At 44.4% G+C, this 16,264-nt stretch overlaps 1 protein-coding gene across 1 annotated transcript in view; it reads left to right on the top strand.

Annotated features, from left to right (window-relative positions):
- Nucleotides 1-1,269: 1,269 nt before the first annotated feature.
- The window catches only part of LOC144534842 (scavenger receptor cysteine-rich type 1 protein M130-like), a 65,545-nt gene continuing 50,550 nt past the window's right edge, over nucleotides 1,270-16,264 (top strand). Inside the window, exons 1-7 of the mRNA XM_078276906.1 lie at nucleotides 1,270-1,306; nucleotides 1,580-1,672; nucleotides 5,995-6,027; nucleotides 11,904-12,218; nucleotides 12,303-12,608; nucleotides 14,533-14,847; nucleotides 14,944-15,231. Coding sequence (XP_078133032.1) covers nucleotides 1,270-1,306; nucleotides 1,580-1,672; nucleotides 5,995-6,027; nucleotides 11,904-12,218; nucleotides 12,303-12,608; nucleotides 14,533-14,847; nucleotides 14,944-15,231 — 1,387 coding nt within the window. The remainder of the gene's footprint in view (nucleotides 1,307-1,579; nucleotides 1,673-5,994; nucleotides 6,028-11,903; nucleotides 12,219-12,302; nucleotides 12,609-14,532; nucleotides 14,848-14,943; nucleotides 15,232-16,264) is intronic.

The following is a 16,264-nucleotide window of genomic DNA, read 5'->3' as shown; positions in this document are numbered from 1 at the left end:
GAGTTCAGACTGAGACCAGGATCAGACTGAGACCAGATTCAGACTGAGACCAGGATCTGACTGAGACCAGGTTCAGACTGAGACCAGATTCATTTCCTGGGATCGTTTGGTGTATGTGACAATTATTGAGAGGTAACTATGTACAATCATGCAATTAATCTTGATTCATTTTTTTACTAAAAGTCAAACGTTCTACCTGAGTTCAGACTGCGACCAGGATTAAAGTGAGACCAGGTTGGGTGCCTGGGTGGTGTAGTGGTAGAGCGCGTGTCCATATATAGAGGCTCAGTCCTCGACACAGAGGCCGTGGTTTCCTCCATGTCATTCCCCCTCTCTCTCTCCGTTCATGTCTAAGCTGTCAATAAAGGCCTAAATGACAAAAAATAAGTGAGACCAGTTTCAGAGAAAGACCAGTCCTCCTCCATCCTCCCTCCTCCATCCTTCATCCTTCATCCTCCATCCTTCATCCTCCCTCCTCCATCCTCCATCCTCCATCCTCCCTCCTCCCTCCTCCATCCTCCATCCTCCATCCTTCATCCTCCCTCCTCCATCTTCCCTCCTCCATCCTCCATCCTCCCTCCTCCATCCTCCATCCTCCCTCCTCCATCCTCCATCCTCCCTCCTCCCTCCTCCCTCCTCCATCCTTCATCCTCCCTCCTTCATCCTCCCTCCTCCATCTTCCCTCCTCCATCCTCCATCCTCCCTCCTCCATCCTCCATCCTCCCTCCTCCATCCTCCCTCCTCCATCCTTCATCCTCCCTCCTTCATCCTCCCTCCTCCATCCTTCATCCTCCCTCCTCCCTCCTCTATCCTCCATCCTCCCTCCTCCCTCCTCCATCCTTCATCCTCCCTCCTCCCTCCTCCATCCTTCATCCTCCCTCCTCCATCCTCCCTCCTCCATCCTTCATCCTCCCTCCTCCATCCTCCATCCTCCCTCCTCCATCCTTCATCCTTCATCCTCCATCCTTCATCCTCCCTCCTCCCTCCTCCATCCTCCATCCTCCCTCCTCCATCCTCCATCCTTCATCCTCCCTCCTTCATCCTCCCTCCTCCATCCTTCATCCTCCCTCCTCCCTCCTCCCTCCTCCATCCTCCCTCCTCCATCCTCCCTCCTCCCTCCTCCCTCCTCCATCCTTCATCCTCCCTCCTCCATCCTTCATCCTCCATCCTTCATCCTCCCTCCTCCATCCTCCATCCTTCATCCTCTCTCCTCCAAACTAATCTTTTCCATCACCTGAACAAGTAGACCGTTCAGCGACCACACTGACTATGAAAACGCGGACCCATGCTCGAGTCCAGTTTGAAAGTAGTAACATTAGTTTGTCTGCTGTTAACAATCAGCCATTTCATCTTTTGCGGCCATAGCTCCATATGAAAAACATTCAAAAATGAGCAAAAATATATAATGATATTTCTTATTGTATAGCGAAAGACACTTGTTTACACCTGCACTTGTTTACTTTGTTATCAATCAAATTGGGAAAATATATTGTGATAACATATTTTTGCCACACTTACTTGGCCATTGAAGCTGATTCTGATTCTGTTCCAGTAAAGCTCCTTCTCTTCCTGTTCGCAGACTATACACTGAGTACAGCACACGGGGTGAACAGAGAGATGCTCCACCTGGACATGTATCACCTGTTGGTGCAGCTGCTGCTGTGCAGCTCAGGTAGGACTCTGCTTTAAAGATGACGTGTTATTATTCAAATATTTGTGTCGATCTTTAAATCAGAGGACAAACTGCTCTCACGCACAGAGACAGAAAAAAAACAAAAAGGAAAAATGGAAAATAAACAATAATACAATAAATCCTCCATGCATTATAAAGTAAGCCATGGTGTTCCACAAGGCTCTGTGCTTGGACCATTTCTATTTACCTTCAGTATGCTTCTTCTAGGCAATATTGTTAGGAAACACTTGATAAAGTTTCACTATGCAGATAATACCCAATTATACCTATTGATTAGGCCAGAAGAAACCAATCAGTTAGTTAAACATCAAGCATGCAATAATTACACAATAGTTACCAGTTACTTAAAGACAATTACAGCATACGTTTTCTTTAAATTCATCCCAGACTTTCAATTCATTTCAATTAAATTAAATTTATAGTATCAAATCATAACAAGAGTTATCTCAAGACACTCTCTATAATTTACAAAGACCCAACAATTCCAGTAATTCCCCCAAGAGCAAGCATTTAGTGGGACAGTGGTGAGGAAAAACTCCCTTTCAGGGAGAAACCTGGGACAGACCCAGGCTCTTGGTGGGCGGTTGTCTCTTGGTGTGATGAACAGTGGCAGTTATGTACGGGATAATGTAGAGTGAGGCGGATGTTATAGTGAATACAACCCCGACAGGGTGATCAGGCGGAGGGGTTGTATTCGCTATACCAACCACCTAGCTCTACATTATGCCACTTATTACATGTCTACTTACCAAATAAATCAATCATTTGATACAAATTATTGATTTTAAAAGGAGTTTCTTGATTTAAATACAATTGTATTGCTTCAGCTAAAGAAAATAGTCCGTTCCATCTCTACTGTTGGAATCCTGCGTCCATAGCAATGTAAACTCTGTAGCCGTTTAATGCAACCCTCTGTCTGTCACTCAACACCACAGTATCTCCCCCTCCTGCAGCGAATACATTTCTGGCAAAAGCCATCTGTCCGGGCACACATTTTATTCCCTTTATGGGCTGTGGTAGTAGCCGTAAATTTTATGAGTCGGGCTGCGATGGGGTGCTGCCATGCTATCGCTAGCTATAGGTGGACAAATGACCCAGCTGCTGTTTTAATCACTGCGGGTTGACACTACATTAGCTGAAGCATTGTAGGGAGCTAGCGGGCTATCGGCTGCTCTAATTCACATTAAACTGAACATGTCTGTTGATGGTGAAGTAAGACACAGTGAATGGAACTTTTTTGGGAATATTTATGTTGACATTTATGTCCTCATTCATATTGTTTCCTTTTTGCACAGCCGCTGCAGTTGACACACCTGCAACGTTACACGTACAATGTAAGCTAACTAATTAAAGTTGTTGTCCCTACAGCTGTTACTTCGTAGAGATCATGGACCGTATATAAAGATGTAGAGATCATAGACCATACCTAAGGATGTAGGGATAGGTGCTCACCAGATCTGCTGTCATTGCTTGAATTGGAAGACAGAAGTTGATCCACGTTTCCCCACTTTTTGCCACAGCTGATAAATTATAAACTTCCTTCAGGGGATTGATAGCTGTCCTCCAGAGTGAACAGCCTCAGTTCATGGCGTAGCATGGGCGTAGCAGGACACTGCAGGCAAAGCAGGGCACTGCACAGCACTGCAGGACATAGCAGGGTGTAGCAGGGCACCTAGCAGGACCACAGCGACAGATGCAACCATGATTTAGGTGCCACCCTAATCCAAGGAAAACTGTGGGGCAGGAAAAACATAAGGACTCCTGTGCTAGGTTAGTAACAAGCATTTACACACAGATGAAAAGAGAGAGGAGAGAGGAGCTCAGTGTGTCAAAGGAAGTCCCCCTGGTAGTCTAACACTATAACAGCATAACTAAGAGCTGCAGAGAAGCAGAGATAGGGAGGGGGCACACCGTGACTGTGGCTACACACCCTCCCCTGTCAGTCTAGGCGTACGCCAGAACTCCTCACTCCCTAACTATAAGCTTTATCAAAGAGGAGAGTTTTAAGTTTACTCTTAAATATGGTGACGGTGTCTGCCCCCCAAACCCAGACTGGGAGCTGGTTCCACAGGAGAGGAGCCTGGTAGCTGAAGGCTCTGGCTCCCAATCTACTTTTAGAGACTCTAGGAACCACAAGTAACTCTGCATTCTGGAAGCGCAGTGCTCTAGTGGGACAATAAGGTACTAAGAGCTCTGATGTGAGATAGATGGTGCTTGATCATTTAGAGCTTTGTAGGTCAGGAGAAGGATTTTAAATTCAATCCTGTATTTTACAGGAAGCCAATGCAGAGAAGCTAATACAGGAGAAATATGATCTCTTTTCTTAGTTCTTGTCAGAACATGCGCCGCAGCATTCTGGATCACCTGGAGAGTCTAAAGGGACTTATTTGAGCAACCTGATAGTAAGGAATTACAGCAGTCCAGCCTGCAATGCATAACAATGCATGGACTAGTTTTTCAGCATCGTTTTGAGACAGGATGTGCCTAATTTTGGAAATGTTATGCAGGTGAAAAAGGCTGTTCTTGAGATTTGTTTTAAGAGGGCAATAAAGTGACAGGGTACAATGGCGGACTCAAATGCACAACTCAGAGCAGTAGTGAAGAAAGGTTCCTTTATTGTTCAAAGAACCAACAAGCAGAGCTGCAAAATCGGCAGGCAAAAATCGTAGTCAGGATACAGGCAAAATGTCTCGAAAACACTGGGAAATGCAAACTGGCAAAACGCTGGAGAGTGAGTACACAAGGTTCATCAACAATCTGGCACAGGTAAGTGAATGTGGTGAGTATTTATACTAGGGGAACAGGTGATGATGATTACACACAGGTGAGACAGAGGCGGGAAAGTAGACAAAGACAGGAAAACAAATGACCAGGAATGTATACAAACAGTGGATTTCAAAATAAAACAGGAAGTCCAGAAAACAAACAAAACATGACATAAAGGATATATCCTGATCAAAAATAACTCCTATATTTATGACAGTAGTGCTGGAGGCCAGGGCAATGCCATCCAGAGTAGATATATCTTTAGATAATGAGGTACGGAGGTGTTTAGAGCCTAACTGACTGGTTTCGTCTGGCTTGATTGATAGGTATAATTGGGTGTCATCCGCATAACAGTGAAAGTTAATGGAGTGTTTCCTAATAATATTGCCTAGAGGAAGCATATATAAGGTGAATATAATTGGTCCACGCACTGAGCCTTGTGGAAAGTCATGGCTAACTTTAGCGTACCTGGAGGATTCATCATTAACATCAACAAACTGAGATTGATCGGATTAATAGGACTTAAACCAGCTTAGTGTGTTTCCTTTAATGCCAACTAAATTTTCCAGTCTCTGTAACAGGATGGTTTGGTCAATAGTGTCGATTGCAGCACTAGGAGCTAGTAAGACAAGTACGGAGACAAGACCTTTTTCTGAAGCAGTTAGAAGGTCGTTAGTAATTCTCACCAGTGCCGTATCTGTGCTATGATGCTTTCTAACCGGCAATTTCCACTGGATGCGTAACGGCTGCGGATCCACTCCGGAACGTCGTGGAGTCATTAGGTTTCCATTAAAGTCAATGTGTGTAATTGGAAATCCAAAGTAATTCCTAACTGAAAGTCCTCAAATAAACTATTCTTATGTAAAAAGTCACATAACTGATTAGCGACTACCTTCTCAAGGATCTTGGAGAGAAAGGGAAGGTTAGATATAGGTCTATAGTTGGCTAAGACCTCAGGATCGAGGGTGGGTTTTTTCAGAAGAGGTTTTATCACAGCTACTTTAGATGACTGTGTTACATAACCTGTTAATAAAGACATATTGAACATCTAGAAATGAAATGTTAACCACGGATAATGCTTCTTTAAGTAGCCTCGTTGGGATGGGGTCTAAGAGACAGGTAGTTGGCTTCGCTGAAGAGACCTTTAACATGAATTGTTGAAGGTCTATAGGATAAAAGCAGTCTAAGTATATGTCAGGTCTTGTCGTTCTTTCTAGCAGTCCTGCGTTTAAAGGTGAACCGTTAGAAGTTGAGGGCAAGAGGTGATGAATGTTATCTCTAATTGTTGATGAGTAACAGTCTGATCTGGCATTTCTGAGTGCCTTCCTTTATGTTTTCAGACTTGTGTTCTGTGTATACACGTATTCATCATATCTTTACCAAACTGGTAAAGTGCTCCAGAGTGAGTTCATTAAGGTTTTTCTGAGCTGCTAGAAGATTCTTTACAAAACAACCTGAGAGAGTTTGTTCTGTCCACAGTTGTGATCCAATCATGCTCCTTTATACTGATGTTTACCTTCTGATTTTCTCCTCAGGACTCCAGGCTGAAGGAGAACACACCTCAAGAGGTACACAGAGACAGAAAAGAGAAATATAAATAATCATTAGATTAGTATCAACAGTACCAGTTTAATCTTTTTTAATTAAATTCTTATTTTGCTAATGACACTCTTGTTTCTATTCACGTTCCCGCTCGCGGTGTGAAGCGCGTGTCCACACTATTGGGGTCCAGGAGGGGGTCCAGGAGGGGGTCGGTGATGTCTTTGAGGTGTGAAAGCACAAGGCACTCAAAGGACTTCATAACCACAGAGGTCAGGGCGACGGGTCTGAAGTCATTAAGTCCTGTGGTCCTTGGCTTCCTGGAGACAGGGATGATGGTTGAGGTCTTGAAGCAGGCTGGCACGTGACATGTCTTCAGTGAGGTGTTAAAAATGTCTGTGAATACTGAACAGATTAATGGTATACTGTAAACAATGTATGTGGTTCAGCGTTAAATTAATCAATACAAAAAACCCTTTTCATTTGATCAAAATATAACTGTGATTGCGAGCTGTCTGCTTTTACATTATCACACACAGTGTCCTTCTATCATGTTAAAGGTAAAGCTACCGGCTTCAGGCTACAGGCTACAGGCTTCATCCAAAAATAGTACTGATGTTTTAGTCAGGCTATTTCCACTGGTAGTTACACAATTGTTCTAAGTTATGCTTAACAAAATTCTGATCAACTTTTCATCAATCCAATTTGAATGTTTACATGAGATCACTTCCCAATAAATTATCTGGGCAGCACTGAATCATAAAGCATGTCCAAAAGTAGCCTATGTTGTTGGTGCACAAAAAATAGAATAGTGAAATGTACTTTAAACATTTCCTGCCACACCAACCGAATTAACATAGTTGCCACTAATCTTGGTGGAAGCTGTCACAGGACATTCAAGGAAAATTTTGAAATGTAATTTACCTATACCAATTTGCTTGATATTCAAGGCATGTCTTAACCTTCATATAGGTGTGTTCACATGGGCGTAACCCTATTTTTAAAGTAAGTATATGTAATTCTAATATATTAGTGTTTCCTAATAGTGTTTGTGTATTTTCAGAATGTGTGTCTGTAGGTGCAAACTTCCCTTCACGTGCGCCAGATATGCCAGATCACGACGGTCTCTCGCTCCCCCCCTCTTTCTCTCAGTCCGTCTGCTGGCCATTGGTCCATACCTCCAGATAGGATTCAGTGTCTTTTTCTTTGGTGAAGCAGGCCTCGGGGTCATATGGTTGACCCCTCCGAAGCCTTCTCATTTCAGCATCATCAGTTCATCACAGAATCAAGGCTTTGGGTAGGGCATGTGGACATTGCTGCTGGCTCTTTGGTTTGGCACGGTACATTTCCAGATGCTGAAGTTCACAACCAGACTGCTGACAGCACTAGTCCACTATTCCTTTCCCTCTGGGCCGAGAACCGTAGCCAGACCACAAACCTTTATCGTGTCTAGCTGTGCTGTGTTTTGAGGTGCTGTGGTGGTTGTTGTTGTTGACAATCTTCTGGTACAGTTTGTCACCAGTCCTGCAGCTGGAGGGGGAGTGAGATGGACCCGACTCTGACACAACGAGGCACTGTGTGGCACAAAACAGAACTCCGAGAAGCATTATTTGTTCTTTTTTTAATATTTATCACTTGGAAAAACTTCTACTCATTTTAGTGAACATCAATAATTATGAAACAGCATTTCTTTCCCTCATCCCTATTTAACTCTATAAAATCCTTACAAATGACGGCTCATGCGCCATCTGAGTGGCAGCAGGTCCGAGTAGCTCTGTAGTATGTCTTGTTTTTTTGCGTGAGTTTCCCTGTGTTGTATGATGAATACTACTTTAGGAAGAGTAGTGTACACAAGAGAGGAACTTCTGGTACTACAGAAGACCAGATACGGGGCCAGACATCCCATACCAGCTGAGCTGTGTAAGCCGTACTGAGGATGTAGAGCCGGGGCTAAGCTAAGAGCTAGGAGGTGGAGGTATAAGCCCTTTCTGCCTTCAGTCCTCACGGGTAACGTAAACTCGCTCACTAATAAGTGCAACAAGTTGGAGGCACTCGTGAGGAATCAGCGACTGTACCATGAGTGCAGTCTGATGTGATTTACCGAGACCTCACTGAACAACAACATACCGGACTCATATGTGAACTTACCCGGCTTCTCTGTTGTGCGAGCTGATAGAGATGCGAAGGCCAATGGCAAGAGTTAAGGTGGGGGATTGGTTCGGTTTGTGAACAGCAGATGGTGTAACTCCCGACATTTTACTGTGTATGAGAAGATCTGCTGTCAGGACATTGAACTGCTGGCTGTCGGTCTTAGACCATACTACGTTCCGAGGGGGATTCTCACAGGTAGTTGCCATTGTTGTTTACATTCCACCGAGGGCGGGGGCTGCGGCTGCGTGTGACGTCATCCATGAGGCTGTTGCTCGACTACAGACCCAGCATCCCCAGGCTTTTATTGCAATCACAGGGGATTTTAATCATGTTACCCTCACCTCTCATCTGACGAGAGAATAATACACTTGATCTGTTCTATGCAAATGTCAAGGAGGCCTATAGTGCCGTACCTCTACCACCACTTGGCAGATCGGATCATAGTTTAGTCTTTCTCTAGCCCACATACAAACCTTATGTACAGAAGCTGCCAGTTACTACTTGTTCTTTTAGGAAATGGTCACCAGAGGCCAGCTATGCTCTGAGGGACTGTTTCGAATGCACAGACTGGGATGTGCTGTTGGAGTCCCAGGGAAACAGCATAGACATTGATGGGAGGGTGGGTACCATCACAGACTACATCAACTTCTGTAGGGACACTGTGATACCTGTAAAGACTGTATACTGCTTTGCTAATAATAAACCTTGGATTACCAGTAACATCAAACAGCTCCTGAATCATAAAAAGCAGCCGTTCAGGGATGGAGACAGAGAGAGGCTCAGAGGAGTACAGCATGAGCTGAAGAGGACACTGAAGCAGGCAAAGGTGGACTATAAAAACAAAGTGGAAGGGAAACTGTGGGATAACAACATTAAAGAGGTGTGGAAGGAGATGAGAAACATCACTGGCTTTAAAAAGAAGAACAGCAAGGCTTCTCAGGAGGATGTGGACAAAGCCAATGACTTCAACCAGTTTTACAACAGGTTCGACAGGGGGGCCAGGGTCTGCCATGACCCAGCCGGGATGGTCTCACCCACTGTCACCTACCCCACTTCAGACATCCCTTCTGCTGCTGCTTTTTCATCTTCTCCGGTGTATCCTCTATGTAGCTGCATCCCCAAACCTGTATCTGCAGCCCCCACTACACCTGTGTCTTCGACTCTGCCATCCTGTTCTTCTCCTCCAGGTAGCTGTCACCTGTCATCGGCAGGTGTGGATCTTACAACATCCGTCCAGCCCTCTCTGTCTGTGAGGGCGGAGCTAAGGAGACTGCGTACAGGGAAAGCGGCGGGTCCGGATGGTGTGTGTCCAAAATTGCTGAAGGACTGTGCAGCTCAATTAGTGGAGCCTATCCAGAAGCTCTTCAAACTGAGTCTACAGACAGAGAAAGTCCCGGTGCTGTGGAAAACATCCTGTCTCGTACCAGTGCCCAAAACAGGACGCCCGGTGGAGATGAATGACTACAGGCCAGTGGCGTTAACATCCCACATCATGAAGACTCTGGAGCGGCTGCTTCTCCGCCACATAAAACCACAGGTTGCGCAACAATTAGACCCCCTTCAGTTTGCCTACCAGGAACATATAGGAGTGGAGGCTGCGGTCCTCTTCATGTTGCACCGTGCCTATGCCTATCTGGATGTGCCTGGTTCTTATGTAATGTTTTTTTGATTTTTCAAGTGCATTTAACGCCATCCAGCCCCTCATACTGAGAGACAAGCTCGTAAGTATAGGGGTGGCCCCCTCTTTGACCACCTGGATAATGGACTACTTAACATCAAGGCTGCAGTTTGTCAAGTTGGGGAAGTGTGTTTCTGGGTCGCTAGAATGCAGTACTGGGGCTCCACCGGGGTAGGTTCTGGCTCTGTTTCTATTCACTTTGTATACATCTGACTTTAAGTACAACTCTGAGGCCTGCTACATCCAGAAATACTCGGATGTTGTGGCATGTGTGCAAGGTGGACGGGAGGAGGAGTACAGGAGCCTTGTGGAGGACTTCTGTGACTGGAGCAATAGGAACTGCCTCCTCCTGAACACCACCAAGACTAAAGAGATGGTGGTGGATTTTAGGAAGTCAAAGCCAACCTGCCAGCCGGTCTGCATGAAGGGGAAGGCCATTGAGGTTGTGCAGACCTACAAGTACTTGGGTGTACTCCTGGACAGCAAGCTTGACTGGTCTGCTAATACAGATCCTCTGTATAAAAAGGGGCAGAGCCGTCTCTTCTTGCTCAGGAGGCTCAGATCTTTTGACATTTGTAGCAACTTGCTGCACATGTTTTATCATACTGTGGTGGTGAGTGTCCTGTTTTATGGGGCAGTTTGTTGGTGAGGCAACATGACAGACAAGAACAGCAGACGACTCGACAAGCTGGTCAGAAAGGCCAGCTCAGTGCTGGGCAGAAGGCTGGACTCACTGAGAACTGTAGTAGAGGGGCGTCCATGCAACAAACTGTATGCCATAATGGGTAATGACAACCACCCCCTCTACAATGTCCTGGCTGGACAGAGGAGCAGTTACAGTGAGCACTGTAGGACAGAGAGGTTCAGGAGATCCTCTGTCCCCACAGGACACCAACTAAACACCCCCCCAAAAGAAAATATATACCAGACCAGATGAGAACTGGGCTGTGTGCAGTAGTTATAATTATGCTGCTCTTATCCTGTTATGTATTATTTATGGGGAACTGTGTGGTGTATGGGAATATGTGTTTATGTGTGAGCTGCTGGGATGAATAAAGTGTCTTCTATCTATCTATCTATGTGCTGAAATAGAAACACTGGTTTTGGAAATTGTTCTCTTTAGGCCTCAGATTACCCTGAGAGTTGTGTTTCTGCAAATAGTGCAAGTCAATCAAAACAAAACTTCTTAGCGTAGTTTGAAAACCCATATGATGTGGACACTTTATTTATTAAACAACTTATTTATTATTGCTACTATATCCCTCCTGTTGAGGCATGACAGCTCATGACTCAATAACGCAGCATGTGTTTACTGGTGTAGCCATGAACACTCTGTTTTGTGTTACACAGCAAAAACCTGTAAAAAAGCAACAAAATGTTCAATAAATCATTTTTTTAGAGAGAAAAAAATCACCAAAATAAAATGTTTTGCAACATCAGCTTAATAGTTTAATGTTGTTTATTTAATTTTTTGGGTTGCAACACAAAGTATACTAATTGCTGTCTGATATTATTGTCATGAATCAAACTAAGCACTGAGTGTTGTCACCTGATATGGGAACATTATATAATTCATAACAAAAATGTGTATCAAAATCATTGCTGAGCTTAAATTCCACATACACAACTCATGTTTTTCTCTTATCTCTGTGTGTGTGTGTGTGTGTGTGTGTGTGTGTGTGTGTGTGTGTGTGTGTCTGTGTCTCTGTGTGTGTGTGTGTGTGTGTGTGTGTGTGTGTGTGTGTGTGTGTGTGTGTGTGTGTCTCTGTGTGTGTGTGTGTGTGTGTGTGTGTGTGTGTGTGTGTGTGTCTGTGTGTGTGTGTGTGTGTGTGTGTGTGTGTGTGTGTGTGTGTCTCTGTGTGTGTGTGTGTGTGTGTGTGTCTCTGTGTGTGTGTGTGTGTGTGTGTGTGTCTAGTATGTGTGTGTGTGTGTGTGTGTGTGTGTGTGTGTGTGTGTGTGTGTGTGTGTGTGTGTGTGTGTGTGTGTGTGTGTGTGTCTTTCTCTCTCTCTCTCTCTCTGTCTCTGGTGTCTTGTGTCTTTTCTCTCTCTCTATTGTATCTTCTATCATCTCTCCAGACTCTGTCAGGCTGGTGAATGGGACCAGTCTGTGCTCAGGCAGACTGGAGGTGAAGACCAACCAGTCTATCCAGCGCTGGTCCTCAGTGTGTGAAGATGACTTTGACCAGCAGGATGCAGAGGTGGTCTGTAGGGAGCTTGGCTGTGGGCCTCCTTCAGTCCTCCAGGGGGCGCTCTATGGAGAAGTGGAGCCTCCAATGAGGACCAAAGAGTTCCAGTGTGGAGGCCATGAGTCTGCTCTCCTGGACTGTAGAAGCTCAGGCTCAGATAGAAACACCTGCTCACCTGGAAAAGCTGTTGGACTCACCTGCTCAGGTAGAAGAGGAGCTGCAGCTCTGATTTGGTTCATTTCTGTTCTAATGAAACTCACTTTGTTCTTTTATGCTGGTTTCTGTTCAGAGCCTGTCAGGATGGTGAGAGGAGCCAGTCGCTGTGCAGGATCACTGGAGGTGAAACATCAGGGAGAATGGAGACCAGTGAGTTACATTACAGTAGATTATTACCTGGATGGCTCTGACTGGACCCTGACGACAGCAGCTGCTGCCTGCAGAGAGCTGGACTGTGGCTCTGCTGTTTCTGTAGTGAAGAGAGAATGGTACAGATCTGTGTGGATGATCAGGTCTGACTGTGTTGAGTCTGGATCTGCTCTGAGGGAGTGTGCATCATCAGGTTCCTCTTCCTACATCCTGGATCTCACCTGCTCAGGTATACCCATCAACAGTGGTTAAATTGGCTTTTGTAGGGCGGGGGAGCCCTTATTTACAGTGAATGGTCATCATTCAAAATTGCGTCGTAAAATGACTTCATGTGTTTTTACACCAAAGGGGCTCTTTTCCCAGTATTAATGTGTAAGGTAGGGTTGATTAGTTATTCAAACAAAGAGAAATACTTTACTATTCACTTACTTATTATTATTTTTTACCTGTAGGCTAACGTTAACAGGCAGGCAACGGATTTCACCCTCGGAAAATGTATGAAATTGACCATGTTTGAAAATATTGGATGGCAAATATGTAAACATCTTTTTAAACAAGAAAATTATGTTGATTTAAGAGAATCGGGGCCAGTTTCTATATCACCATTTTTTAAAGGCTCTGTTTTCGAAGTGTTTTCCCTCGTTCAGTGTCTCCGTTGACGTTTCATTAAACTGCTGATAGAAAGAGTTTCAAGTCTGGAACCGAGGCGCTACCAGATGAATTATGACCATAAAACATTTGATTCGGTCCAAAAACAAACAAGTCAAAGGTTCAAGACTGTGAACAGAAGACTTCAGTGGTAGCTGCCTGATCACTCTAGCCGTTATTCAGTCTCATATGCCATTTATTTACCAAGAGATGAAAAATAATTCAAGTGGAATAACAATATTTTTACATTTCTAGGACTTGAGGAGGTTCGGGGTTTAGCCCGGACCCATTTCAATAAACTGAATGTAATGCAAAACAGCGATTGGCTGCCCAGCTTGTTAATAGCCAGTGTATGTTCATTTCAGCTTCCAGTTTGTAGATGTAAGTTAGATGGTGCCAACATTTGGTCTAATCAGAACTGGTCTGGCAACCCAAAGGCCAGGTTCTGTTCCAGATCTGTGTGGTGACTTATGATGCTGGGGGGTCTGGGGTCCACCCCCAGAAATATTTTAGCATTAAACACTTCATTTCCTGCATTGTGGTGAATTTTTATGCACCTATTTCTACCTTTTCTGAATCAATATGCCTGAAATATCTTTATGTAAAGGCAAACACAGATTATAATCTAAATATAAAAACATAATGGAATATATTGCACTAAGGCTCTCAGGTATTCTGGATTACTTTCATCTATTTAATCTCCTTTAGATCAACGTTTCTAATTCTATCTGAGTCAGCACACATGTAGCCCAGCATCATTTACTCCTCCCTCCTTTAATGTGCACATGGCAATTATTCACCTCAATGATGCATTCATTCATGTTAATGGATTAATAAACTCCTGGACTGTCATATTTCAGATGTTTGAGCAACATTTCTGCTCACATTCAAAATATATCTCATCTGTGTTCTCTGAGGTTTGGAGGAGTCGTGATATTTTGTCAAAAATAAAGTTAAAATTGGCTATTGCAAGAATAAAGTCACTATATTTCAGACAATAATCCACCTGCACCACAGTCTGCTGTGCATTACGTGATATCTCTGCTGATAGGGTAGATCTCAGACCGTCTGACAGACTCAGAGCCCCGTTTGGGTCTCTGGTCTCTGGATGAGACAACGTTTAGGGAAGTGGCTGAACACTAGAAACCCAAACTACGGCAGAAATACACGGAGCTCAAACGCGACGCATCTGCCGCAGCATGTCCACAGCAGAGCGCGTCCATGAACCTGAAGCTACACTAAGCGACATCCGGTTTCATATTTGTCAGTCAACTTTTCAGCACGGATCATGTGTGGCCGGCTTTAAGTGTATTAAATGTAAATGTGTTGGTAACATTGCTGTAGTTTGTAGTGTTATAAATATGTGTTCTGTTGTTAATAATCAACTTCTGTTGGATCTGTGCTGAGTCCAGTTTGAATCACTGAATTGTTGTTTCCTGACATCTTTTTATTTAGTGTCTTGTGTCTTTTCTCTCTCTCTATTGTATCTTCTATCATCTCTCCAGACTCTGTCAGGCTGGTGGATGGGACCAGTCTGTGCTCAGGCAGACTGGAGGTGAAGACCAACCAGTCTATCCAGCGCTGGTCCTCAGTGTGTGAAGATGACTTTGACCAGCAGGATGCAGAGGTGGTCTGTAGGGAGCTTGGCTGTGGGCCTCCTTCAGTCCTCCAGGGGGCGCTCTATGGAGAAGTGGAGCCTCCAAAGAGGACCAAAGAGTTCCAGTGTGGAGGCCATGAGTCTGCTCTCCTGGACTGTAGAAGCTCAGGCTCAGATAGAAACACCTGCTCACCTGGAAAAGCTGTTGGACTCACCTGCTCAGGTAGGAGAGGAGCTGCAGCTCTGATTTGGTTCATTTCTGTTCTAATGAAACTCACTTTGTTCACTCACTTTGTTCTTTATGCTGGTTTCTGTTCAGAGCCTGTCAGGTTGGTGGGAGGAGCCAGTCGCTGTGCAGGAACACTGGAGGTGAAACAAGGAGAATGGAGACCAGTGAGGTACCATGACTCTGACTGGACCCTGAAGACAGCAGCTGCTGCCTGCAGAGAGTTGGACTGTGGCTCTGCTGTTTCTGTAGAAGAGAGAGAAGAGTCCTCAGGCAGATCTGTGTGGGCGATCAGGCTTAACTGTGTTCAGTCTGGATCTGCTCTGAGGGACTGTGCAGAATCACAATACTCTGACTACATCCAGGATCTCACCTGCTCAGGTAAGCCCATCAGTGACATCATTTATGACATCATGTATGACAGTAATGTACCGAGGTTGACGCACCTAGAATGGCAGCAGACTGTCTCCAGCAGCCATGACGTATTCTGATGAGCTGCTGCCTCAGTAAATCAGCTGCTGAATGCACCAACATAAATATCGGTATATATGAAACATACACCAAGATATATATCTGTAGATATGAAACATACACCAAGATATATATCTGTATATATGAAACATACACCAAGATATATATCTGTATATATGAAACATACACCAAGATATAGATCTGTAGTTATGAATCATACCCCAAGAGATATATCTGTATGTATGAAACATGTCTGCTGCTTCAGGAGTCCCCTGGGCCAACCATCAACCAGCCTGAAAGGACTCCTTCAGCTTCACAGCTTTCTTTCTGAGCCACTGGCTTCCACCAGCAGGTTCTTTGGTTGCCACCATAATAGGAACCAATGACCTAATGGCCCCGACTTTGAGCAGCTCAGCTCAGCCGGGGGCTTGTTAGTATCTCCACTCCCAAGTTGCGTCCTTCACCCTGGGAAACTCCTTCCCACCTTAAAAGGAGAGTCCAGCCCCTATCCCTTTTTAGAGTTTAGAGATCATTTTCTAAACAGGTTACTAATATGGGTTACAGATCTTCTCAGAAAAATAAGAAAGGCAAGGCAAGGCAAATTTATTTGTATAGCACATTTCAGCAGCAGTGCAATTCAATGTGCTTTACATAAAACAATAAAACAGTTAGAAATGAATACAAGTTAATACAAAATTAAAACAGATTAAATACAGGAATAAAAGAATGAAATTCCCAATACAGTGCAGTGCAATGAATTAAACAAAAGCAGTATCGAAAAGAAAGGTTGTCAGCCTTGATTTAAAAGAGCTGAGCGTAGGTGCCAATCTACAGTTTACCGGAAGTTTGTTCCAGGTACGACAGGTAAACTGAACGCTGTTCCCCCTTTTTTTGTTCTGATTCTGGGGATGGCAAGCAAACCTGTCCCTGATGATCTTAGAGG

Source organism: Sander vitreus, chromosome 20 (genome assembly GCF_031162955.1).
Source record: "Sander vitreus isolate 19-12246 chromosome 20, sanVit1, whole genome shotgun sequence".
Taxonomy (NCBI): domain Eukaryota; kingdom Metazoa; phylum Chordata; class Actinopteri; order Perciformes; family Percidae; genus Sander; species Sander vitreus.
Note: the sequence above shows the minus strand (reverse complement) of the source record. Positions and strands in the feature narration are given on the sequence as shown.